Raw genomic sequence first — 25309 nt, 5'->3', positions numbered from 1 at the left:
GTTCTCATCTTTAAATAATATGAAAGTTCTCTGGGGTTTCAAACAGTTAATTCACCGACCAATGACTAACAAAGCAGACTTTTAAAAGTATTCCCTTTATTTTAAACAAAAATGCTTTTACTATGGGGAAGATATTACCATATTCTGCTTTGGGGAAGAAAAGAATCCAACATTAATTAAAAATTATGGCCCATAGATCCAAAAGATTTATTTTAAAGATAAATTTGAGATAATGGAGACCTAGGATATTTTCTGATGAAAGAGGGCAAGACTGAGTGAATCTCAGAAATCCATTGCGAACAAGATAAAAATATTCACCAATGTAGTTTCAGTTAATGACGATCGGCACAGTCAGCATTTAATAATAAACAACATGCACTATCAGTTAATATTTAACTGATGCAGGCTTATTATGTATCCCATGCTATTCTCGGTACTTTAAAGATATTAAGAAGATATCATTTCAACCCTCTATGAAATGGGGTTTTGTTATCATGTCCATTTTGTAGAAGAGAAAACTGAGGCATAGAAAAGATAAGTAATCTACTCGAGGTTACAAAGCTGGTACATTTTAGCCAGGATTTGAACTAAGGTATTGAAATCCATGTTCTCCACCAAACTGCCCCTCCTTGGTGTTTCCAATACTTCTTTAAAAGACATACCCAAACAGTTTATACCAACTATTATTCTAGGAAGCAAGGATTTTTTTTTTAAATCACGGTTCCTCTGACCCAATGCCTCAGTCAGGCTAATTCTCATTTCAGTCATTTTAACATGAAGATGACAATGTTGTGGAGTGGATCATCAGGTTGTTAGAGGTTTAAGCACCACAGAGGTATTGTTCTGAATCTCTGTTCTACTACCTGCCTGCAGTATAACCTTGAGCAAATTACCTCTCCAAGTTTCAGTTCCCTCATCTTTAAAATAAGGCTATAATGGGACCCACATCACAATATTATTTAAAGATAAAACAAGATACCCTATTCAAAGTACTTAGAACGTACTCAAGAAATCTTAGTGTAACATTTAAATATGTAAGATTTAATATGTAAATACCGGCATCAAAAAACTGAACCACATGTCTTGATTTTTCTACTCACACTAAAAATGGTTTATTTCTCTTCTAATTAAACAACAAAGACAAAAACCAAAGCAACAGCAAACCAATGATGTCTTTTGAGAGAAAAAGACACCAGAAAGGCTATGGGACACATGGATTTATATGTCATCAGTTTTCTCTCTTCCAAAATGTATGTGTTCTAGCATCCCGAGACACCTTGCATAATACGATATAAACACCGTGATTCCAATAGGTCAAATGGGCAGGCAGTCCGTGTTTCTCTGTGGAAAGCTCAATAATTCATTTTCTAAATCCCAGTTCAAAGCCTACATTGAGGTTAAGAAAAATTGACATTCGGTCTGTGAACTTAATGCCAAGCTTCAGAAAAACTCCGTGCAGCACACGTTTAGCGATTAAGTGAACGCAGACAATAAAGACGTTGCCAGATTGTAAAACAAGACTTGGAAATTACAGAAAATGTTGCTAGTTATTGATTATGGTGACCATTCAGTTCTTACCGAGCCACCCAAAACAATCATTCATTTTCCAGCAGAGAGCCTGCTCATTTGCAAGATAAAGGAGAGACATTTCTGCACATGCCCATAATGTTCTTCACCACTGGGGGCAGCTTTACATAAGACTGCATTCACTGAAACCAAAGCAACAGTCCGAGCAGCTTTCAGAATGACAGTCTGCAGAAGTGAGCTGAGCGTGTGCGCGCTACAGGGCTCTCCTGCCTCCTGGGCTCCGACGCAGCTCTGTGGCTGAACTGGGTGCTCACCACGAGAAATGCTGGGCTATGGAATACAGAGGTGGCAGCTCAGGTAGCCCCGCGTTGCCTGGAGGAATACATCATGCTTTCCGATAAGAAGAAATTGTAGAAGCCAGTTGTTTTTTTTTTTCACACCCTCACCCCCCAAAACTGTAAAGATGCAAAAACATAATATCCATGAAGATCCTATCACCTAGGAAGATTTTGATGTTTTGCTGCAAATGCGGAGTGGGGATTTATTTGTTCTTGGAGTGTTCCGCGTGGCTGGCAGAGAATAATGTTCCAAAATCGGTTCATCTCCCAAGGGGTCCAATTTTTCTTCCTGGGTGTCAGCGAGCCCTGACTCACTACAGTGCAACTGACAGGGGCTGTCATGCAAGCGGCCCCTAAGCCAAAGCAAAAGACCTAAGGACGACCTTTGAACAATACAAAGGATGGGTATGTTTTGTCATTTTTCTTCTTTCCTTCTTAAAAAAAAGCAAAACAAAAACAAAAAAAATCCTCTAGTCTGTGTATTACTTCTGCCTTAATTATTTTAGATACCTTGCTCTGGTCTAAGACTATAGATTCAATTGCTTAGTGAACACATTTCTTGCTTAACTATTAAAAAAACCCTAAAGACTATTCTCTTTAAATGACAAGGAGATGATTATTTGATGTTAAATGTTGTTATTTAGATTTAAAATTTTTAAAAAGAAAATACATGCTTATTCTTGCTTGATTAAAAATAAGTGAATTCTTTTTTGGGGGGATAACTTTTCTAAGTTGTTTTTATTTTCAGGTTTCAATGTAATTAGGCTACTGAGCGGATCAGCTGTAGCACTGGTTATAGCCCCCACTGTCTTACTGACAATGCTTTCTTCTGCCGAACGAGGATGCCCTAAGGGCTGTAGGTGTGAAGGCAAAATGGTATATTGTGAATCTCAGAAATTACAGGAGATACCCTCAAGTATATCTGCTGGTTGCTTAGGTTTGTCCCTTCGCTATAACAGCCTTCAAAAACTTAAGTACAATCAATTTAAAGGGCTCAACCAGCTCACCTGGCTGTACCTTGACCATAACCATATCAGCAATATTGATGAGAATGCTTTTAATGGAATACGCAGACTCAAAGAGTTGATCCTGAGTTCCAACAGAATCTCCTATTTTCTCAACAATACCTTCAGACCTGTGACGAATTTACGGAACTTGGACCTGTCCTATAATCAGCTGCATTCTCTGGGATCTGAACAGTTTCGGGGCTTGAGGAAGCTGCTGAGTTTACATTTAAGGTCTAACTCCCTAAGAACCATCCCTGTGCGAATATTCCAAGACTGCCGCAACCTGGAACTTTTGGACCTGGGATATAACCGGATCCGAAGTTTAGCCAGGAATGTCTTTGCTGGCATGATCAGACTCAAAGAACTTCACCTGGAGCACAATCAATTTTCCAAGCTCAACTTGGCCCTCTTCCCAAGGTTAGTGAGCCTTCAGAACCTGTACTTGCAGTGGAATAAAATCAGTGTCATAGGACAAACCATGTCCTGGACCTGGAGCTCTTTACAAAGACTCGATTTATCAGGCAATGAGATTGAAGCTTTTAGTGGACCTAGTGTTTTCCAGTGTGTCCCAAATCTGCAGCGCCTCAACTTGGATTCCAACAAGCTCACATTTATTGGTCAAGAGATTCTGGATTCTTGGATATCCCTCAATGACATCAGTCTTGCTGGGAATATATGGGAATGCAGCAGAAATATTTGTTCCCTGGTAAACTGGCTGAAAAGTTTCAAAGGTCTGAGGGAGAATACAATTATCTGTGCCAGTCCCAAAGAGCTGCAAGGGGTCAATGTGATAGATGCAGTGAAGAACTACAGCATCTGTGGCAAAAGTACCACGGAGAGATTTGATCTGGCCAGGGCTCTCCCGAAGCCCACGTTCAAGCCCAAGCTCCCCAGGCCGAAGCATGAGAGCAAACCCCCTCTGCCCCCCACAGTGGGAGCCACGGAGCCCAGCCCAGAGACCGATGCGGACACGGAGCACATCTCTTTCCATAAAATCATCGCAGGCAGCGTGGCCCTCTTCCTGTCTGTGCTCGTCATCCTGCTCGTTATCTACGTGTCATGGAAGCGATACCCTGCGAGCATGAAGCAGCTGCAGCAGCGCTCCCTCATGCGAAGGCACAGGAAGAAGAAAAGACAGTCTCTAAAACAAATGACTCCCAGTACCCAGGAATTTTATGTAGATTATAAACCCACCAACACGGAGACCAGCGAGATGCTGCTGAATGGGACGGGACCCTGCACCTATAACAAATCAGGCTCCAGGGAGTGTGAGGTATGAACCATTGTGATAAAAGCGCTCTTAAAGGCTGGGAAATAAGTGGTGCTTTATTGAACTCTGGTGACTACAAAGGGAACATGGTGCCCCCTCCCATTCCCTCTCCCTCTCACTTGGCTGGCAAGGCCCTGCCCTGTCCGTTTTAGTGCATTCATAATACTGGTCATTTTCCCCTAGTACATAATCAACCCATTGAAATTTAAATGCCACAATCGATGTGAAGCTTGAACTCTGGTTTAATGCAATGCCTATTGTATAAAACTCTTTTCTGATTCCATTAATGTCACACTGGTTTTGAGATAAAACTTTTTATAATTAATTCCCCATATCTGCTGCTTTTCTGGGAGAACCAAATCTACAGCTGTAGGAGGTTTGCAGATCATTGGCAAATTAAGGAAAGAGTGAATGATCCCAGGTACTCAGACCTTGAACTGATTCCAGGAGAATGCTTGATGACAGGAACATTTGGAGACAGAGCTGTGAAACAATGCTTGGCATAAAAGAAAATTGCAGGAAACCATCAAAAGATGGTGTTGGGGTAAAGCAACACCAGGAGCAATTTACAGAGCTGTCTGACTTATGATAAGGCAAGAGTCGGGAAAATTGTTGAAAGGTTAAGATGAAAGTAGACAACTGCAATTTGTGAGGCTATGGTAAAAATACAAAGTTTTAGACTTAAAGCCCTGTCTCTGAAGCCCATCCCTGTAAAATCAGACTAGAGGTTTCACTGTCAGTTTCTTACATTTCCAAAACAAGTAACCACAGAGCCAAGAAGCAAATCTGAGGAGGCAAATTTCTCCACTGCTCCTCACATTAGGGACTTTTCAGGGATGGGGCTTGCAAGCGGGAAGGCAGCTTGCTATACGCATGAGGTTGGGAGCTTACCAGCATTTCTCATTCCAGTTCTTTCGAGGACCCTAATGCAGTCGGTGGAATCATTAGCTTTCTCTGTTTTTCTGTTGGGGATTTGTCAGGCTGTCCCACTGTGTTCCGTTCTGTGTCCTGCACACACAAGTCCTCTAAGGACCTGACACCTCACTTAGAGGTATAAACAGAACATGGCCCGAGACATGCTTTCCACCAACAACCTCATTAAGAAGGATGATTTTGAAAGCACCTTGATAAATGTATAAAATAAATCTCAGAGAAAAAAGACCAACCCTCTGGCACTTGTCTTTGCTTTCCTACTGCTGACATGACTGTGTCTCTCTGCTCATCTGTATTGTGAACTCATCCGTCAGTTTGATTCTGTACAGACCCTGCTGGCAATGTGCAAGCTGCATGCGTGTCTTTATGTTGTAGGTGAAAGTTTATGGACTGCAGCACAAATCGGATAGCTTCTGTATTTAAGTAACTTTGACCACAGTTCATTAAGATTTTAAAAAAATGTCTTTAGTCTGTATCCTCTTTATCATCCTCCAAAATAAACAATTCAATTACAGGAGTGAAAATCAGGAATTGCAACATTAAGTCTGTTTTTGTTTAATTTGGCTTGCCAAACCATGTCCCTGTTCTTTCAAAACAGAAATGCTGCAGGGAAGGAAGGAAGGAAGGAAGGAAGGAAGGAAGGAAGGAAGGAAGGAAAGGAGGGAGGAAGGGAGGAAGGGAGGAAAGAAGGCAGGCTGGCTAATTTTACCAGCATTTTTATGTAGTTTGGGGGCTTTTCATATGCTGAGAGGCAACAATCTAGGCAAGTCACCATGAAATATAATGGCAAGGAAGCCAGATTATTAAAAAATCACATTTTTTAAGCAATAAAGAAAAGGGAACATTTAAAGCAGATTTTGTTGTCATTAAATTCTAAAATAGAGGGCAGTTCAAAAAAGCAGCATAGCTACAGTGCATTTACCCATCAGTAACTGTTGACTAGATATGTATTAATGGCAAATTTTCACAGATTCCCAGGGGATTCACAATGCAGATACTTCCTCACAGTGCTATGCACGGGATGACTGAGCCTACTGTGATGTTTTTCACTGAAGTTGTAATTTTACATTTTTCATAAAATGTCAGTAAATACATATTCCATCTAAAAAAGAAGTTTTCTTTGGTCAGACTCATTTTTCTCTGTACTAAAAATTCTGGTATTAATTAAATGCAGTATGAAAGTGAAACAGCCCACTTCTATTCTTTGGCTTGACCTTCTGACTCATTTGTCATGGATACCAAATAAATTTGGGCAAGGCATATTTACACTCCTATTTTTATTCTTATAAATTCTTGATGCTGTGGTGCTGCTAGTATATATAAAATATATTTTCTGTACTGAAAAGTGTTTCTAAAATTCAGAGCTACTTGGTGTGTAAGATTAAATGAAGATCCAACATTTTAAAGGCTAGTCATTTTTTAATATACAACTTTAAAGCCTTATAGATTTAATAATGAATAAGGACCAAAATAAAAGATAGTGAAAACTTATTTTGATTCAGTACATAAAATTCAAAAGAAAGGAAAAAAGCAAAAAAACTTTTCCCCTTTTGGGAATGAGGCTTTTCTAGTATTTAGTATTTTCTGAGCTCAAACATAGAATCCTCATGAGTTAGACTATAACTTACTCTCCACTGTCATTTCACCAAAGCCAGCTGGAGAAGGTTCTCCTCCTCGAAAGGTGTTGCTCTATCCCATGGCATTTTCTGGCCCTCAGATCATAAGTCTATTTTCCTTAGTATTTAAAACTCATTGCATATTGGAGAACAGAATTGATATTCCATTTTCTAGTACAAATTTACAGGAAGTATGTGACTTTCCTCAAAGCTAACAACAATTAAATAAGCAGCCTGACCTGTTGAACTACAGAACAGAGAAATGTCCAGACAGATGGGTCAGTCAGTACTCAGAGCGCTTCGCCAGAGAGGAAATGCAGTTGAGTCTCTGAACCGCATGGGGCTTCGAGTCCCGGCACCCTCAGCGTCACTGCAGCGTGTAATAGTCCCAGTGCCACGGTCTTCCAAGCAATACTGATGCAAGATATATTCCTTTTAAATGAGTTTATATTTTCTAAGGAGGTAGGCATTACATTTTGTCTACAAATTTAAACCATTTTTTCCCTTGATTTGGTGAGTCAGCTACCTAAGCAGAGAAGCAATAACTGTATTTCTGTGGAGCAGCAGTGACCTCCTGTGGCTGGTTAGAATAACCACAACTACCCATACATTTTTATATAGCTTTTTAAAACTCCTGAATCCTTACAGAAATGTGGTGGACAATGTAGTTTTTGATCTGTGAATCAGATTTGAACTTACTCAGTTCATCTCCCTGGAAAATACAGCTATAGTGTAATTTTTTTAAGTTATACAGGGTCCGGCAGAAGTAGCACCTGCCTGATTGTGGTTGGTAGGGGAATAATAGGGGTGTAACAATTTATAGTTTAATTTGAACATTCACCTAAAATGTCATATGGTGTGCTCGAGTGTGATACTGTTATGTTGCAGAGTTCCATGCTTATGATTTTGTAATAAAAGACTTTGTAATGAGCAAGGAGTGTTATTTGTGCCGGACCCTGTATTTTGCATATCGACTTATTTAATGATGCTCAAAGCGCAGCCACAGAACTGGTACCAAGGGCTCAAAACGAGTGCTCAAAACGAAGAGCAAGTTATGATGTAATAAGAATGGATAAGAAATATTTTAAAGCCTTTGTACTCATTGATGTTGGCCAAATAGATGTATTTCCATGAAATGGTTTAACATTTTCCATAGTCAGGATACTGAAACATGATGTAATTTAGGCTGTGAAGAATAAACTTTAATATTAATGTTGAAAGAATCAGCATCAGTTACTTACTAGTCAGTGGGAACGTCTGAGCTATCAGGTGAGGGGAAGCTTCCCTTCTGGCTTCAGAACTCTCCAAGCTGTTGATCCATTACGCCAGTGACCTGCGCTCTGCCCCACGGCTCTCTCCCCTCCCCTCCCCCTCCCTCCCCATTTCCAGCCTGCCGAACACCGGTTCTGTTAGTGATGTTACAACACAGGAGGCGATGATTCATGGATAATGAGATTATGCTCTCCTTCTGGGGAAGGATAATGCAGCGTCAGATTCACAGATTTGGCAAGGGTTTTTAGGAGGCTGTAGGTGCGTGCACTACCTTCTCTTCCTTTGACACTGACCAAGAAGAGAACTTACACAGTTTATCTAAAGTGTGAATTAGATTAAGCACCAAAAACAAGCATCAGGCCGTGAGGCCTAACACAAAATGTGTTCCACACTTGGCACGTGGGAACTGAACCACGAGACATAAAAATTTCAGAAATGGTGTTTCTTCTTGTATTCCCTCTCCTCTGGATTCTCAGATCTTGGATCAGAGCAAATGCTATACTTGTTTTGTTATCCTTATATTCTCTTAGCTATATATATTAAACCTCAGAGGCAACTGGAAGATACTATGAACATGAAAAATAATATCAGTAAATTTGAATGATATATGTTATAAGAAAAACAAAATCAACAAAAGCTAAATAGCTTGCATTAAATGACTCTTGAAAACTAAAAAAACACAGGTGAAAGTGACAGCTTCTCTCAAACCCAAATTTTGCTTAGTCTCCAAAATTGGTGGTGATTTTTGCATAGTTGAGTAGACTACAATAGAAATACTATGGAGAAATCTATATAACATACTTCTTTATTTGAGGAAAATATCACAACCACACATGGCAGGGTATAAGTCTTAGATTCAAGATTCTCGGACCCATCCTAATCAAATGATCTCAGACAAATGCTTAGGTTTTCTGAACTTGAAGTTCCCCATATGCAAAACGGGCTTACGTTGTTTACTTCACATGGTAACTGGGAGGAGAAAATGTGAGAAGTGCTTTGTTATCACTAAACCAGCAAATGCCTATTGTTTTCAAAGAGCACTTAGAATGATACCCAGCAGTGTTGGCCAGTGTTCTGCATTTGGTCTGGGATAGAAAGACCCAAGTAACCTCTATGTTACGGAGGCCCAGATCCATTTACATTTATATCGATTCCGGGACATGGCAGTGAGTCTAGATCTTAACGTGTCTTTGACCTTTCGTTTCAGAAAACTCCACAGTTTCTTTCACCCCATGTTATCTAAGTTGAGGAGTTTATCAATAATGAGCACAATGGACAATAAACAAATAAGGACACACTACAGCACACTGAATCAAAAGATTATCAAACTAAACCCAAATTTGAATTGTTTCCCATGTCAGGTCATTATAGCAAGGGCTTTGAATCAGCATAGGTTACTCAGTCATCCCTTCTCCAGTGTTACTATTGTGAGCTCTTGTTGACTTTATAGACATTTATGGCAAGATGACACTGTTATTGATTTTTAAAAAAGGTAATCATCCCAGGACATCTACTCTGTTGTTCCCTTTTTCCCCAGTGAAAGACTATCCAAAATCTCCTCCCATGATAGAAATTATTATTGACTTTATTTATTTATAAGTTATTGCCATTAAAGATCACTGGATTAAAAATAGTAGCTTAATAATACAAAGGCTTCTTTTTATAAGTAACCACCCATTCATTTATGCAAAATTAAATACTTAAGAGTCCTCTTCCTTGGCCTTTCATAAAAAAAATTACCAGTGTAATTATAAATCTGTCTCCACTGGACATAGCTCGTCCTGACAAGTATGATGCAGCAGGTGTATTTTCAAAATTCTTACAATTGAGGTAGACAAACTGTTCCTGATTGACAGGTGGGTTTCTATGAAATCTCTGGGCAACAGAGATAATGGTGTTTTTTCATTTGGAAAAAGCATTTTTGAAGTTGCTGCTGCTTTACCTTCATTGGATTATTGGTGGTTGTTCATGAGTTGGGTAAGGACAATTGCAGGAGCACAGAGAGACCAAGAGTGTAAGACCAAGCAGAGGCAAACCATTTGACAATAGTACTTTCTGACAACAGAATCTCCATATATAAAAATAATTCATTTCATTAAAAAGAAGCTTCTATCTTATTCTATCCAGCAGAAGATGTACTATAAACTCATAATGTTCTTGACAATTCTCTATATTTTATTTTTATTTTTCAAGGGCTCCCACCTCCTCCTCCCCAGAAATTTTCTTTATTCCTTTCTCCCTCTTTAAAATCATTTTTCTCTATTTCCGATACAACAAAAATAGGAAGTATAAAGCAACACTGTTCGATCATCTCACTCAAAGAAGAGCCTATCTCCAGTGAAAAAACTAGAACAGCCTCTGACAGCCTCTCCTTTTTTCTGTAGCCCACAAACCACCTCTTTGGTGTCTTCTTACTTTAGGTGGAAGAAAGAAAAAAATTGAATGCTTTCAATTTCTTGAAAAAAGAAGAAGCTGAATTACAGGCTGGCAAAGTGTTAAAGCCCACTATTTTCCTTTTTAAATTCACTAACTCCTAGAAAAGAAAATACGGGACTTTATGTAAGGGAGTGCTCAACTACATTTCACAATGAAAAACAGTCATACCAACAATCAGAATTTTGTCTTTTCAGAAATAAAATGCAAATTTTTTGGTCTCACATATAAAATGATAAGGCAAATACTATACTTAGCAAAGACAGTTTCTGTTAAAGCTTAATTATACTAATTACCATTTACCCTGGGTATGAAGTTCATTTTGCCAGCAAAGAGCAAAGACTTCAATTAAATATCAATCCCTATTCAGCACTCTCGAGGCTCTCCAGTGTATTAGTAACTCAGGGGGTGAAAAGAAAACATCCTCAAATGTGAGGCTACAGCGCACTGAGGCTCCGCTGGTAAGCAGTGTTCATGGCTTCACCTGGGTGGGCCCCACATGCAGCTACCATTAACCTGTTATGCTTTCTAAAAGAAGGAACAGGCTTACCCGCCTTTTAAGACAGTCGACCCGGATCTTCCAAGAATATTTAAAGGGAACCGGTAGAAGGTATCACGGGGAGGTTGAAGTAGTAGAGTGACTTTACAAATCTGATACTCCTGTGATAAGATTGCAACAGTGAGAAGCCTCTAAGAAGCTTAAGAACTAACCCTACTTTAGGGTCAGTGTTGGCTCGCACTGATTTAGCAACATGTTTTGCAGAATGCACACAAAATTTTAAAGTGGAAAGGTGTAGCTACTTAGCGTACTGCTATTTAGCCTATGAGAAGTTAAGTGACATTACGGAATGACAATTAAAATCATTAAAGATCTGTTAAATATGGCAGAGGCCATATTACATAAGTATATTTGTTTTTCATCATGCTATGCTTATTGTTGATGCTTAGAAAAAATATCCACATCCTTCCTATAAGGTGATATAGTTTTTACTATACATTTGGGTAGGTCTGTGGATTTTTGTGTAATTGAGTCTTGATTATGTGCCAGAAGTGTCTATACAGTTTTTTTATAACATAAAAATACAGCCCTTATATTGACTCTGCCTTCTAAAAAGTGTCATCCATTAATACTATACCTTGCCCCTTCTTTATGGGACTGTCCTAAAATAATTCATACCCCACCCACATAAGGTTTTTCAAGCCAAATTATACATCTCCAGTTTCCATTAAGAAATGATTTCCAGTGACTTATCATTAGTATATCCCTCTGCTAGGTAAATTCTGGTCTTCCAGAACAGCATTCTTCCCAACCTATGGCATCCACTTCAGCCCATCGCTCATCATTAAAAGGCAGCATGCACTTCGTCCAATGGATTTTTATTGGGAAGCCTGAGTAGCAACGTGTAAAAACCTATGTATATTTTTATGAGCTTCACTTTGTTTTATGGCCTGACACACAGAGCGATGTGTGGGGCCTTTTTTTAGTTTACACTTAAACGCAAAAGCATCGAACTAGCTGTAAATTTAAAAAATCAAGGTAGATTTTAAAAATATATACTCCAAAGTTCACATTATATATATTTATTAATCTACAAATAATCCTAAGTGATGAGGATACTGTATTTCACCCTCCTGACCTCTGATTTATCCTTCAAGTTTACCATTATATTCTTAAATTTAAGCTTCACATCCCTCCCATTTTCCATTGCTGACAGAGAGGTTCCTTGTGTTTGCTTTTTTGTTGTTCTGTTCTGTGTTGTTTTCTGCCTGTGGATACTTTCCCCATTCTTTGAATGTGTCACTTTGTCTGCTTTTCTAGAAACCCTAAATTTGGATCCTGTCAGAAAGTCATAGAAAAATGTATCACTTTTATGGTGGGAGCAATCAGACAGACTGGGTTTGTCTCTAGAATGCAATATAGTCAAGTCTGGTATATTTGCCTTCTGTCTTCCCAGACTCTCATTTCCATGCATTTTCCACATTAAGAAAGATTTCCCATTCTGAATTACCTCCTTCCAGTAATACTGAGGGCTCTCTTGCTTCCTTCTTACCAAATGCCTATTCATAGATCTAGACCAGTATTACTGTCCCTCTCAAGAGCACCCAACATTTAAACAAAAACCTTTAGCTCAAGGAGAGAAAGTCACACGCTAAGAGCAAGCATACCCTGCCAGGTTGGGTAAAGTGCTTCTGGGGACGGGGGGCAAGAGGCATTGCAAACACTCATGAAATCATCCTATATGGATGCCTCTGTATTTTTCTCAAACGCGACTTTGGGCCTTCCCAAAGGAACCAAAGCAGGGCCAAGAATCCAGGTCTCATTAGTTTCAGAAATACCTTCAGTGAATTGCTGTATACACAGGCTTACTTCACAGTTTTTCTCACTGGAGAGACAGTACTGTATAGAGAAAACTTGGGCTAGGGATCCAGGAAGAACCAGTTTGGATTCTGATTCTGGGACTTAATAATGAAAAACCTGTGAGTCTTAGCTTTTCATCACAAAAAAGAATATGCATTAAACAATATAATCATCATAGAATTGTTATTAATGGGTAAAGAATCAGGAATCAGCATTTCTTGAATATTTTCATGTGCTTCATTTGGTATATTACATATGTTATTTAATATTCATATGAATCCTGTGATGATTAAATGAGATGACATAGATAAAAAATCTTTAGTACAAAAAGCCTGGCACATAAAAGTGACTTTCACACTCCCTTCATTGGCTCTAATTGCTAACGGTTTCAGTACCCCAGTACACTTTAGCGGTATTCTATTACCTGTTTTTATGTGTAATGATTAACAGATATGTGATAGACTTTCAAGAAATGGAAAAGAAGAAAATTTTACCATTTGCAACAGCATGGATGGACATAGAGAACATTATATTAAGTGAAATAAGCCAGATAAGTACCATATAATTTCACTCATAAGTGGAATCTAATGAGCAAACTGAATAACAAGCAAAATAGAGACAAACTCATAGATAGAGAGTAGGCTGACAGCTTGAAGGTGAGGGGAGCTGGGGTAGGGATGGGTGGAGGGATGGAACAAAAGAGGAGAGGAAAAGAGGAAGGACACCTGAACATGGACAACAGTGTGGTGATTACAGGGAGGAGGGTCGTGGGTGGAGGGGGAAGAGGATATAGGGGGATAAACGATGATGAAAATTAAGTAAAATTCATTTAAAAATAGAGTCTAAATTGTCGTACGTTCAGGGGCATCTAGGCACACAGTTAATACTGAACGGTAATACCACACGCAAAGCCAGTGCCCTGGAGCTCCCCACAGAGCCCACCTGCATCCCCTCCTTTATTGGCACACAGTTTCCCACGCTCTAGCCCTGACCAGTTCCTGAAAGAGCATGTGCTTTCCTACCTCTGTGCTTTGGACAATCTACTTAAAAAAATGACTTTCCTCACTTCCAGGTCCTCCTGGCAATCTCTGAGACTTTCTGTAATAGATCCACCTGAAATTCCCACCATTCTAGAAGTCTTCGCACTCTTGCCTTTTCCTATTTTCCGTATTTCGTAGCTGTGTCGAAGATTACATCACAGGCTGCCCTGTGTTAGAGGTGTTAATGTGTCTATATACCCTTTTTGAGTAAAGGGACCATCTCGTTTCTTTCTTCTTCCAGGGTTGACTGGGATAGTCTTTTATTCTGTTGAATCGATGTTCTGGTGATTGGTGATGTAAGGTGATCATCAACCTCATATTTATTTATATAGCCTACATAAACATTGTTGTTTTTATTTCACATATACTTTTCACATATACAGTGTTCTCATTTATCATTACCTGGTTTGGTCTAAAAAATTATTACAAATTATATATACTTTTAAGAATCATGTTCTGACTTGAATTATTTCTATGTCATGAATAACCTACCAGTGATTTTTCCTTTGATACCCACCAAGGGCGTTAACATTTTTAGGATGTACGTTAATGGTGACTAAAAGCTTAACGTGAGGCAAAGGAAGGATATTTAATTCTAAGTATAAACACATCTTGATTTTAGTGGAGACTGAGGAGCCAACTTTTGTTGTAAAAGCCATATATTTGTGACTCATCTTTGTTCATTGATTCTCGGGAAAGGTCCTCTTCTCTTCAGCTTGGTTGTCTCCGCATCTCATCCCCAGTCCCACTAGGCTTCTGCTTCAGATCCATTCCAAGGCCTCCCGTCTCTTACCAAACACACAATGAGGCTGCCCTACACTGTCAGAAAGGTGGGGTCAGAGGCCTTACCTTTTTGATTATACATATTTTTGAAGCAACAATTCTACTTACTGGAGGCTTCAAACATCAAATACTCAGAAGCTGACAGTGATTAATGCTCATCTTTTTAACCCCCTGAACACTGCTTCTACAGAAGGCACATGTGGTCATACAGAATTGAAGCATCGTCCCTTTGCTGGTTGTCTCTGCCTTCCTCCATTCTGTTTCCCCTCTTACTCTTTTACATTGATTTCTGCCTCAGCTCCACTTAAAATTTCTTTCAATTTTTCCCTCTATGCAACTTTTATTTCTAAGTCAATTTTTACTAATTCAATATGCATCTCTGGATGGGTTAAAAGCCAAATGCTAAAGATTTTTATCTCTTAGAAAAGTGATAATCAAAATGACACAGTCTAATAATTTAATTTGAAAGAGTCAAAAATCTATTTGTGTTCAATAGCTTTTTTTAGTTTTATAAAGAACTGTAATTTTGTAAATTATAGTTCAATTTCAGAAACAGAAATAACACCCTCCCTAATATATTCTTAAGTAACCTTTTTGTCGTGAGTTGTAAGGCAGGGCAGGTTGGTAGGACATCCTAATATTCCTTTTCATGTGAGGTATGAATCAGGCCCTAGACCTTGCTAATCTTTGCCATCAACGGAGCAGGTTCATTTTTTGGAAGAAAGATAAAAAGAGAATTGAAATGAAACCTTCATTTAGTAATAATAACTCATAGCTATAAGGATTTTTGAGAAACTTGCAATCCATTTTCTTATCTTCAATTTGAAATTGCAATCTAATTTCATTGAATTTCTAACAATATTCCAAGAACTTCAGACCTTAGCCTCTTTCTTCACGATCTATTCCAGGGTTTCACTGTGAACAGTGTTATCATTTTTGGACCCCTCACCTTTCTCTCTCTTGCTTAATATAAACCCAGTGGTCACTCAAATTTTAAAAAGATTTTTTTTGTTTTCATTTTTACAGAAGAGAAAGAACTATACAAAGAGGTTGGGTTTTGTTTTGTTTTGATTTTCAGTACTAGCATCTGTTTCGTCGAACTCAGAAGAGGACTCTAGGCTCCATGATGTATAGTTTGTAAAAATGAAAAACCTCTGTTTTGAAATGAGCACTAATTCACATATTTGGGGTTCAAAAACCTCTTCATAGAGTGACAGCTGAGTGAAAACAACCCAGTGCTTAAGTAACCTACAACCAATCACATAGGCAAGAAGTTTCCAGCAGGATATATTCGGTAATTTTCAATATCAGGCTCACAGATTATATTTCCAGAGGTCATATTTGCACATAAATCATTGAACCGCAACTATCTTCTTTTCACAACTTTGTTTTAACATCCAGCATTGTGTTGTGCAGAAATAATCAATGGTTCAATTATTCCCATTTTGTTAGCTCAGTTCACAGTATAGCCCACTAATTATTTTTAAAAAACCACTATTTGATCTTCAATTTATATTTCAACTATATCCAAGTACAGATGCTATCTCCAGTAATATGACAAACAGATTTAGGTTTACAAATGTTTCTCTGTGGGCCCATAACAGCATGAATCCTGCAGTAACTATACTGTAGCTCCAAGTGTTGTAAAAAGGCGACTGAATTTGCCAGAGAATCATTTTAGAGTTTATGAAACCTCCTCCACCTGTAAATTCAGAAAAAAAGAAAAAGCCCAACACTCTTAAAGACCATGGAGGAAAGGCAGTTTAAGAAATAGAAGTCCTCTGTTTATCCGGGGAGGCACTTCACAAGGCAGACAGCTACACCACAGTAGAGAGACAACATTTCCTCAGCTGATTTGGTTCATTAAAATGCACAGTTACAACAGGCTTTCTTAGAGCCTGCAGCTGAATGACCGAAGTCTCCATTTTACTCCAGTGTCACATAGAACGTGAAGAGGCAAACATACTGCCCCAACACAATTTGACTCACTAAAATCCAGCACTAGAAACATGAAATACATTTCTCGGGCACATTTTAAAAGATGTATTATCAAGATTTATGGCATAAGGATAGAAATAATTTGCAGCAAGGCAGCACCAGGAGAATATTCTAGGTTCCTCTCAAAGTAGTTTCAAGTAAAATTTACAAATAAATCTTACGGGTAGAGTCCACTTTCAATGCAGAAATCTTCAATTCTTTCCTTTCTAATATATGGAATTTGAATCTGACAAACAGCCCATATGTTGCCAGGATTTATGAGTGATATGAAAAGCCACAAAAGCTATTTGTCACATAAACTACAGAGTGCAATATCAGTCTGCAGGGCTCATTTGCAGAACTCACGAGGAGCATGGGAGGAGGGGATCCTCGCAGCTGCAGCCTTGACCGCACTGCCTGTGCCAGCCAGAATTCAAGCCGCGTGAGCGGGATATAGCTGAAAGAGAAGGTCGACAAATGGGGGAAAAAAGGGTTCTTATTTCTATGTTTTTATTAAATCAGTACAACAGCATGCACCATGCACAGATGAATACCTGCAAAGCCAGTTTAAGATACATGAGGCCTGAAGGTATTCAAATTAAAGCAGTTCATAAAAGACTACTTTGATTTCCTAGTGGAGGGGAGAGATTACAGACTTTGAATCATTAGACTAACAGCATAGCTTGGCATCAGTTTTCTCATCTGTCAAATGGGAACACTACTTTACATCTCAGACCCATTTTGGGGATAAAATGAGAAAATACGTATTTGTTGGCATGGCAGGTGTTCAATAAAAGTATGTCTCTCTGTCTTACTAGGGGTTTTCATGATGCTGCAGGCTGCAAGCTCTAGAAAATAGTTAAATATCACTGGAACTTAATTAATCAGTCATTGAATCAAGCTCATATAGGGCTCACCATAAATTTGGAAACCTTCTGGTAATATCTGTTAATGAAATTGCTATGTTAAATATTCTTCTGTAACAATTTTGCTTACCACAGCCAAAACACTCTGATTTTAGAATTAACTTCTAATAATTCAGTATCCTCACCTTTTCATTACTAAACTCAAAGCACTGACTTCATTATCTTTAAAGTCTCTTTAAAATGTTACTCTAATGTCTGACAAATGCCCCTCATTTTTCCCCCCAAAACATAGACATATCCCATCCCTCCATACTCAATGCTGAAAAGAATATGCTATTATTATTGTGGGGAACTAATTGGCCTATATAATTTAGCACTAATTCATTTCTAGTGGGAAATAATTTAGGCATTTGGAAGAAAGTAATATAATAGTAATATTTATATGTTCGAAAATTACACTCAAGTCTATGAAATGATGGCTGAATTATCAAAAGCAATTAATCCAAAGTTAAAATACAGGAATTCCAATGGGCATGTACTGAGCACCTACTATGTACAAGCATACAAATGGATTTTTGTTTTTCCTCAAGGCAAACAAAACCTAACAGAGGACAAAGGATAGTTGAACTTTGGAGTCATATCACCAGGAAAGCCATTGAACTGACTGGTTTGGAAAGTCACTTCCTTATAAAGCATTGGATTTTTTTCTTCTCCAGAGAAAAATTTGATTTGTGCCCTTCACTGGGGACATGATAATTAGTTCTTTTTAGAGACACTGAGAAGAGCAAAGATGAAAAGAGCTATGAGAGTTTCTAAATGACACAAGATCTGTGAAGCGGTAGGTATTTAACACAAACCTCATAGAGCTGTTATGCGGATTCATTAGTTAATTAGTTAGTTAATGACTTTGAAGTGTTGTCTTTTTTTTATTAGACTGTTTTTTTACACTTTAACACATGTGAGAGAGAAATAACTCTGTCTGAAAATAGAAACTACCATTCTAACATATTGGATCTTTCCATTATATACTTTTTAGATACTCATTCCTACTCTGATTTTCTCCATGTCACTCCTGGAAAGCCTGTCTAGACCCCAAAGCCCAGACTCTCTGTTTTACAGTGTTAACATTGGTTTCCACTGTCTCTAGGCATGGAACTGAGAAACCCTCAGGGCGAGGTATTCTGTATTATAATATAAGGCATTATTTGATGATGATGGCATCAATTATTAAACAAGATATTTAAATGTAGTTTAGGATCTCTGTACATCAGGAGAGGAGAAAAACTGTTGCGTAAATCTGAGACAAAGTGAACAAGGAAAGGAGGTGAAATCCAATGTTAACTACCCTGCCGTTTGGAAATAGCGACTGAGAAGTTCAGAAAAGAGGGCAGAGGTGTAACTAGGTTAGCAATATTCTAATAGTGGGAGGTATTTCTGGGGCTTAAACAAAAAAATTCTGTTGACCTACATTAAACAGAGAAAAGTGAACGTACTGTCAATGTACAGCTCAGTGGATGCGGGACACACCTCTTTTCTCTGCACCCAGATAAACAAACAGAAGAGTCCCAGCACTCCAAAAGCCTCCTCTGAATCTTCCGTTTATTAGCCTTGTCTCCAAGTGCAACCTAGCATTACCTCTAAGTGCAGAGAGTAGCTTTATCTGTCTTGGTACTTTATATAAATGGAATCATAAAGTATGTACCATCTTTTAAGTCTTGCTTCTTTCTGGCTGGACATTATCTTTCATGAGATCCATGCATATTGTTGAGTATAGTTGTAGATCTACAGGTATCTACTCTCTGTCTTTCCACCTCTCCCCCTTTTACACACACAGAATTAATACTTTTCTTATTCAAATAATGACCATGGATCCCTGTACTGGGAAGTTTTTATGAACTTCTTATGTCATATACTCCATAGCATGGGAGACTGAGGAATTGCTAAGTGAATAATTTTCTATTCTATTCTATTCTATTCTATTCTATTCTATTCTATTCTATGCATAGCAGTAAAAATAATGCAACTTTAAATTATTTTGCACTTATAAAATCTGGCCCTGGATATCCAGCTCTAAGGAGCACTGTGAGGCAATCACATTTTTCAGTAGCCCCTGTTTTTAGCACCAATCCCTGACCTCAGCCTCTGTTCAAGGTTCTTAGCTCCCAGGAAGCCTGCTGTACTCTAATGGTTGTATTTTAAAAACTGGGTAAATAACCCTAATGTTCATAGCAGCACAATTTACAATAGCCAAAATCTCGAAGCAAGCTAGGTGCCATCAGTAAATAAATGGATCAAAAACCTATGGCGCATTTACACAGTGGAATTCTATGCTGCAGAAAGGAAGAAGGAGCTCCTACCCTTTGCAACAACATGGATGGAACTAGAAAGCATTATGCTGAGTGAAATAAGCCAGGTGGTGAAAGACAAATACCATATGATCTCACCTTTAACAGGAACCTAAACAACAAAACAATCAAACAAAATATAACCAAAGACACTGAAATAGAGAACAGGCTGACAGTGACCAGAGGGGAGAGGGGAGGAAATTTCAGGGGAAAGGGGGAAGGATTTACAAGAACAAGTATAAAAGACATATGAACAAAAACTAAGGGGAGTGGAAATGGGAGAGAGGGGGAGGGCTGGGTGGGTGGGCTGGGATGGGAGTAAAAGACAGAAAACTGTATTTGAACAACAATTAAAATAAAAAAATAAATTTAAAAAATTGGGTAAATCACATAAAGGTGTTAATGCCTAAATCATTAGCTCACCAGGGTAGCCCCAGAACAGTGCTGTAGCAAAGAGGTCCAATTACTCTCTGATTACCCCTAATGGGCTCCCTTCTAGAGCTACATTTATTGATCGTGCTGTGTGGTTCATTTACATTGAAGAACTCCAAGGAAGCGATCTGTGGCATTCAATGTTGTATTTACTATTAGAATGTGATTGAAATTATTTCACTACATCACATAGTAGTCTCTTTATAAGAGCCAATGAGGCAGGTAGAGCAGTTCTACTTCTAAATAACTTTATTTTAAAATATGTTGGTTTTTTAATTGAATTTATTGGGTGACAATGATTAATAAAATTTTATAGGTGTCAGGTATAGAATTCTATGTTACATCATCTGAATATTGTATTATGTATTCATCACCCCAAGTCAAGTCTCCTTCCATATCACTTATTTCCCCTTTACCCTTTTCAACCTTCCCCACTCCGCTTTCCCTCTGGTAATCACCATACTGTTTTCTTGTCTATGAGGTGTTTTTTGTTTGTTGGTTTATTTGTTTTTGCTTAATCCCTTTACCATTTTGATCTAGCACCCCCGCTTCCCTCCCCCTCTGACTGTTGCCAGTCTGTTCTCTGTATCTATGAGTCTTTCTATTTTGTTTGTTAGTTTATTTTATTGAGTAGATTCCACACATACTGTATTTTGCCATGTATAATGCACATTTTTAATGAAATTTTTAGGAAAAAGTAAAGATGTGCATTATATACATGGGTATAATTATTACATACTGTGAGTATAACAATAGGTGTAATAATCCTGTGTATAATGCACACAGAAAGTGGGTGCATACTATACACATCAAAATACAGGTAATTGAAATCATATGGTACTCGTCTTTCTCTGACTGGCTTATTTTACTTAGTGAAATACTCTCCAGGTCCATCCATGCTGTTGCAAAACATAAGACTTCCTTCTTTTTAATGACCAAGTCATATTCTATTGTGTAAAGGGAGCATCGTTTTTTCACCCACTCACCCACTGATGAGCACTTGGGCTGCCTCCAAACCTTGGCTATTGTAAAAAACTCGGCAGTGAACATAGGGATGCATATATTCCTTCACATTAATGTTTCAGATTTCTTTGGATATATTCCCAGAAGTGGAATCACTGGGTCATAAGGAAGTTTCATTTTTAATTTCTGAGGTACCTCCATACTGGTTTTCACAGTGGCCAACACCAGCACACTGACTGGAGCCTGGCAGCCTCCAACTTTACAAGGCCTTTGCACCCAATGCACACGTCAAAGGATATCTCTCTCAAATGCTTTGTGATTCTAACTATGTCTGCAAAGAGAAATGGATACTGACACTATGAAAAGGAAAAGCCTTTTACTAGAGTTCCAAGTGTTCAGACATTGTATAGTGAACTTGTCACTTTGGAGCTCTGAACCTCAAACCGTCTTTCAGTTTCTCTTGTGCAATTACCCCTCCACCACTGTGCTCCAACAGAGCTCAAAGCTACTATTCTTCAGACATCTTCCTCAGAGTCCATCTCTAATTTCCTAGTATTAGTTCTTCTGCCAGGAACATTTCTTTACACTAAATCCATCTTATATTTTTATGACCCAACTTAACTCTTTCATGAACTATTTTCTGACTCTTACAGTTAAAGGTATATTTCTTTCTCCCTCAACTTCAACTCACATTGGTATTATTACTATTACTATTAGGTTTTACTTCTATAGTCCTTATCATTTTCTAAGTTGTGTTATATTTAGTTGTCTATTTATTATTTTTCTTTCAGAGAAATTTTAAAGGGAGGAAACATGATTTACACATCATTTGTGCCCCAAGCATGCTTAAGGCAAGATTTAAGATATAGTACATGCTTAATAATAAATGTCCATTTAATAAATTAATGTGTGAATAAATGAATGTCATATTTGTAATAGTCGTGATGAAATTCTAGTATGCTAAACAAGGGAATCTTATTCCCTTATCCTTGCCAAAAATATTCATAAGTAGTTTGGGATACACTTCACACCATCAAACATTGCATTTCATTTAGTTCATATATTTCCAACAAATGCTTACCATTCACAGCTATTTGAATGGCCCTACCTAGAAAAAGAAGCACTGGAAATATAAAAGCATCATCTTACGAATTATAAAATCATTCCTAAATTGTAAGTGGCCTTAGTTGCCATGTGCAAAATCTTTATTGAGCTACAACCATTTAATCTTTACCAAACCGTCCTGAGTTCATGTAGAGGACACACTCTGAATGGCCATGAATAATAGGCACAGAGGGGCTGTTAGAGATTTTTCAGAGGGCAGTGAGTTGGCCATCATCCCATTTTATAGGTAAAGACACTGAAGTGCAAGCACATGGAGCCAGAATTTGAGTCCTGATCTAATTCAGCACCTCTGTTAGAGTCACTGAATACCAATCTCCTGTCTGAATGTTAACTGCCTTCTACATAGAAGGGATGCCTATTTAAATAGAGGAGAAGTCATTTTGCCCTGCTAAATGCATATACCACAAGTCATTGTGAGCTCTTCCCATAACATCGTCTTCTTAAAAACAGACAGGAACACAAAACTGTCACTTTCCAATGGCTTGCTATGTTTGAGAAACTAGGTTAAATACTTCTCTCAACATATTTAATTCTTACAACAATCCTATGAAGGTAAGGACTGTTTACTCATATTCTAGATAGGAAAACTAAAATTTACACACAATTATAAAACTAGTGAGGACAGAAACTACAGTTGGAAGGAACTAGAGGGTAGAAAGAGGTGGTGGAGGACAGATAAAGAGATAGGCTCATCCCGCCAGGTCTCGCTAAGCTGTTTACATTTTTCACAAAGACTATCTCCAAGCCAGGTCCTAAAATGACAGTGAATCTTGATCTTTAATAGACCGAAGACCTTGTCCCAGGGCCATTTAGATAAACAGAACATACATCAGAGAAGCAGCCAGTGCCCTGAACAAATTGGTTTGCTTGTCTCTCACCCCAGATCCATGACTTTCAGAGGCTACACGTAATATAAGAAACAAGTCAATATTTTCCAGCATGCTGAGCCCATTTCCTCCCCCACTATTTTTAAGCATAAGGCAGGTGCAGAAATCATTTCAGTCCCCACTGAAGGGGTGTACAGCAGCTGTCACAGAGCCACACAGCGGCAGAGGACAAAGCTCCTCACATGCACACAGGAGTTCCGAGGGTTTGAAAAGGGACAGATGCCACTTCTATACACAAGCTAAGAGATACCACCTTTCAAGGGTTCAGAGAGAGAAGCCCTAAGAAACATCTCTGTAGCACCCAGAAAGTGAATCTTTTGCAAGCTACTGGGGCCTTGACGACGATTCGGGGTGCGCCCTTTCGTTTTTCCCATTTGAAGACAACGCAGTCCCAAGAGGTTAACATTGGTCCAGGATGAGTGAGTCGAGCTTTGTTAGTCAAACGCCTTGAAACCAAATCCATGATTTCTTTGGTTTTTTTTCTACCCTATCCAAATGACTCCAATATTTTTGTTTTGCTTAGTTTCAGTATTTTTGCTTGTTGTGTTTATTTTGTGAGGGTTACTTAAGGAAAGGCAAGTATGACATAGTACCAATACAAGAGGAATTTTATCCAACACAGGGAATTCTGTACGCTGAACATCCCTCTCCCAGCCAAGGCACTCGGTTGCTCTGGTAGCGAAGACCGAAAATAGTTACAAGTAGAAGTTCAGGACAAAGAAATAAACTAAAACAGGTATTCCACTGGGTGTGGCTGAGCTCAGCTCTCTGATTCTGAAAGGATGCCTCTTTTTCTTCATGAAATCTTTGTCTCCTCTGGCTGAGATATGAGTTGTCAAATCACTGCTCTCTGTTTTCAAATGGCCAGTTTATACGCAGATCATAAGGGATTTATGTGTTCATCAAACCAAACAAGCACCCGTTCAGCCTTTTTGATGCCAGACTAGATGCTGGTGATACCAAGGTTAAGTGTCTGCCATATAACACACCCAATCTACAATCAAAGAGAAGTGACGCCCTGCTCCCAGGGTGCAATTGAGCTCAGTCCGTTGTTATTCACTCACTAGCAATCAATTAATTAATTGATCAGCTTGTTATAAAAAGATTTATAAGTACTGCAGGAAGACAAAAAAATAGGCTTAAAGTGAAATAGAGAAGACAAAATGTACTCATATGAAATGATGTAAAAAACAGAATGGTATTTTAATAGTCATTATGATCTATTGTAAGTTCAATTTACAAGTAAGGTAAGATTATATGGGGTTATATAGTGTAAACATAGACAAAAATTTGGAGGGTTTCCTGTAGCAGGTATTTTGAAAGTGGGATGATTGGGAAAAAATTTAATAGAAAGAAGAGAGACCATTTTAGAAAGAGAAATGTATTCAATAGAAAAGTAGGTCCAAGTGTGGAGATTTGAAGAACATTAATTTTACAAGATTAGCTTGATTAACTGAAGTGGTTTAATTAAGATATTACAAGCAATGGGAAGAAAGTAACTCTGTGTGTGTGTGTGTGTGTGTGTGTGTGTGTGTGGCATTTTACTGCTTGTGCAATAATAGGCCATAATATATGGATAAATCAATTAGTTCTAAGATGATATTTCCACAGTCGGCTGAATTCAGAAGCTCCCTATAAACCCATTTCATTTACACTCTGAATGTCACTGGCCATGGGTGCACCTGTTGTGGGCATCTAGGGACTCCTATGCTTAGTTAGTGCTTAAGTCCTGATAGCTGTTCTGTATTGTGAAAATTATCCTGACTTATGAGTCTGCTTTCTCAACAAAGAGTAGGTCAGATCATTGGGTCCTTCCACAATGACTTCTTTCTTAAAACAGTCTCATTGAGGATCCATGGTTGGTTATGACTCACAAGAAAAAATGTTAAAGATGGATATAGACTTCAAAGATACACTACCTCATGAAAATAATAAATAAGTCATATTTCTCAGAGATCTCCCTCCATTTCATCTTTGAAACTTCAAATACGTATTATCTAGGTTGTATTTCTAGCATGTTTTATGATTAGAGAGATCATCCTCTAAGGTAATATTAGACCATATTAGTTGTCTTCTTTTTTTAAAGTTAGCCAAAGGTGTTTGTGGCATTTCATTAACATATTAAGAGTACAGGGT

At 38.3% G+C, this 25309-nt stretch overlaps 2 protein-coding genes across 2 annotated transcripts in view; one reads left to right on the top strand and one right to left on the bottom strand.

Annotated features, from left to right (window-relative positions):
• CTNNA3 (catenin alpha 3) overlaps window positions 1-25309 on the bottom strand; it is a 1522505-nt gene that overhangs the window by 874920 nt on the left and 622276 nt on the right. The gene's annotated exons all lie outside the window — the stretch shown is intronic.
• The window catches only part of LRRTM3 (leucine rich repeat transmembrane neuronal 3), a 168387-nt gene continuing 144745 nt past the window's right edge, over window positions 1668-25309 (top strand). The window contains exons 1-2 of the mRNA XM_037062680.1: window positions 1668-2270; window positions 2614-4145. Coding sequence (XP_036918575.1) covers window positions 2267-2270; window positions 2614-4145 — 1536 coding nt within the window. The 5' untranslated portion in view covers window positions 1668-2266. The remainder of the gene's footprint in view (window positions 2271-2613; window positions 4146-25309) is intronic.

The sequence above is a fragment of the Sturnira hondurensis genome, unplaced genomic scaffold (genome assembly GCF_014824575.4).
Source record: "Sturnira hondurensis isolate 20B ecotype Veracruz unplaced genomic scaffold, ASM1482457v3 Scaffold0014302, whole genome shotgun sequence".
In the NCBI taxonomy this organism is placed as follows: domain Eukaryota; kingdom Metazoa; phylum Chordata; class Mammalia; order Chiroptera; family Phyllostomidae; genus Sturnira; species Sturnira hondurensis.
This window is presented reverse-complemented; position numbering and strand designations above follow the sequence as displayed.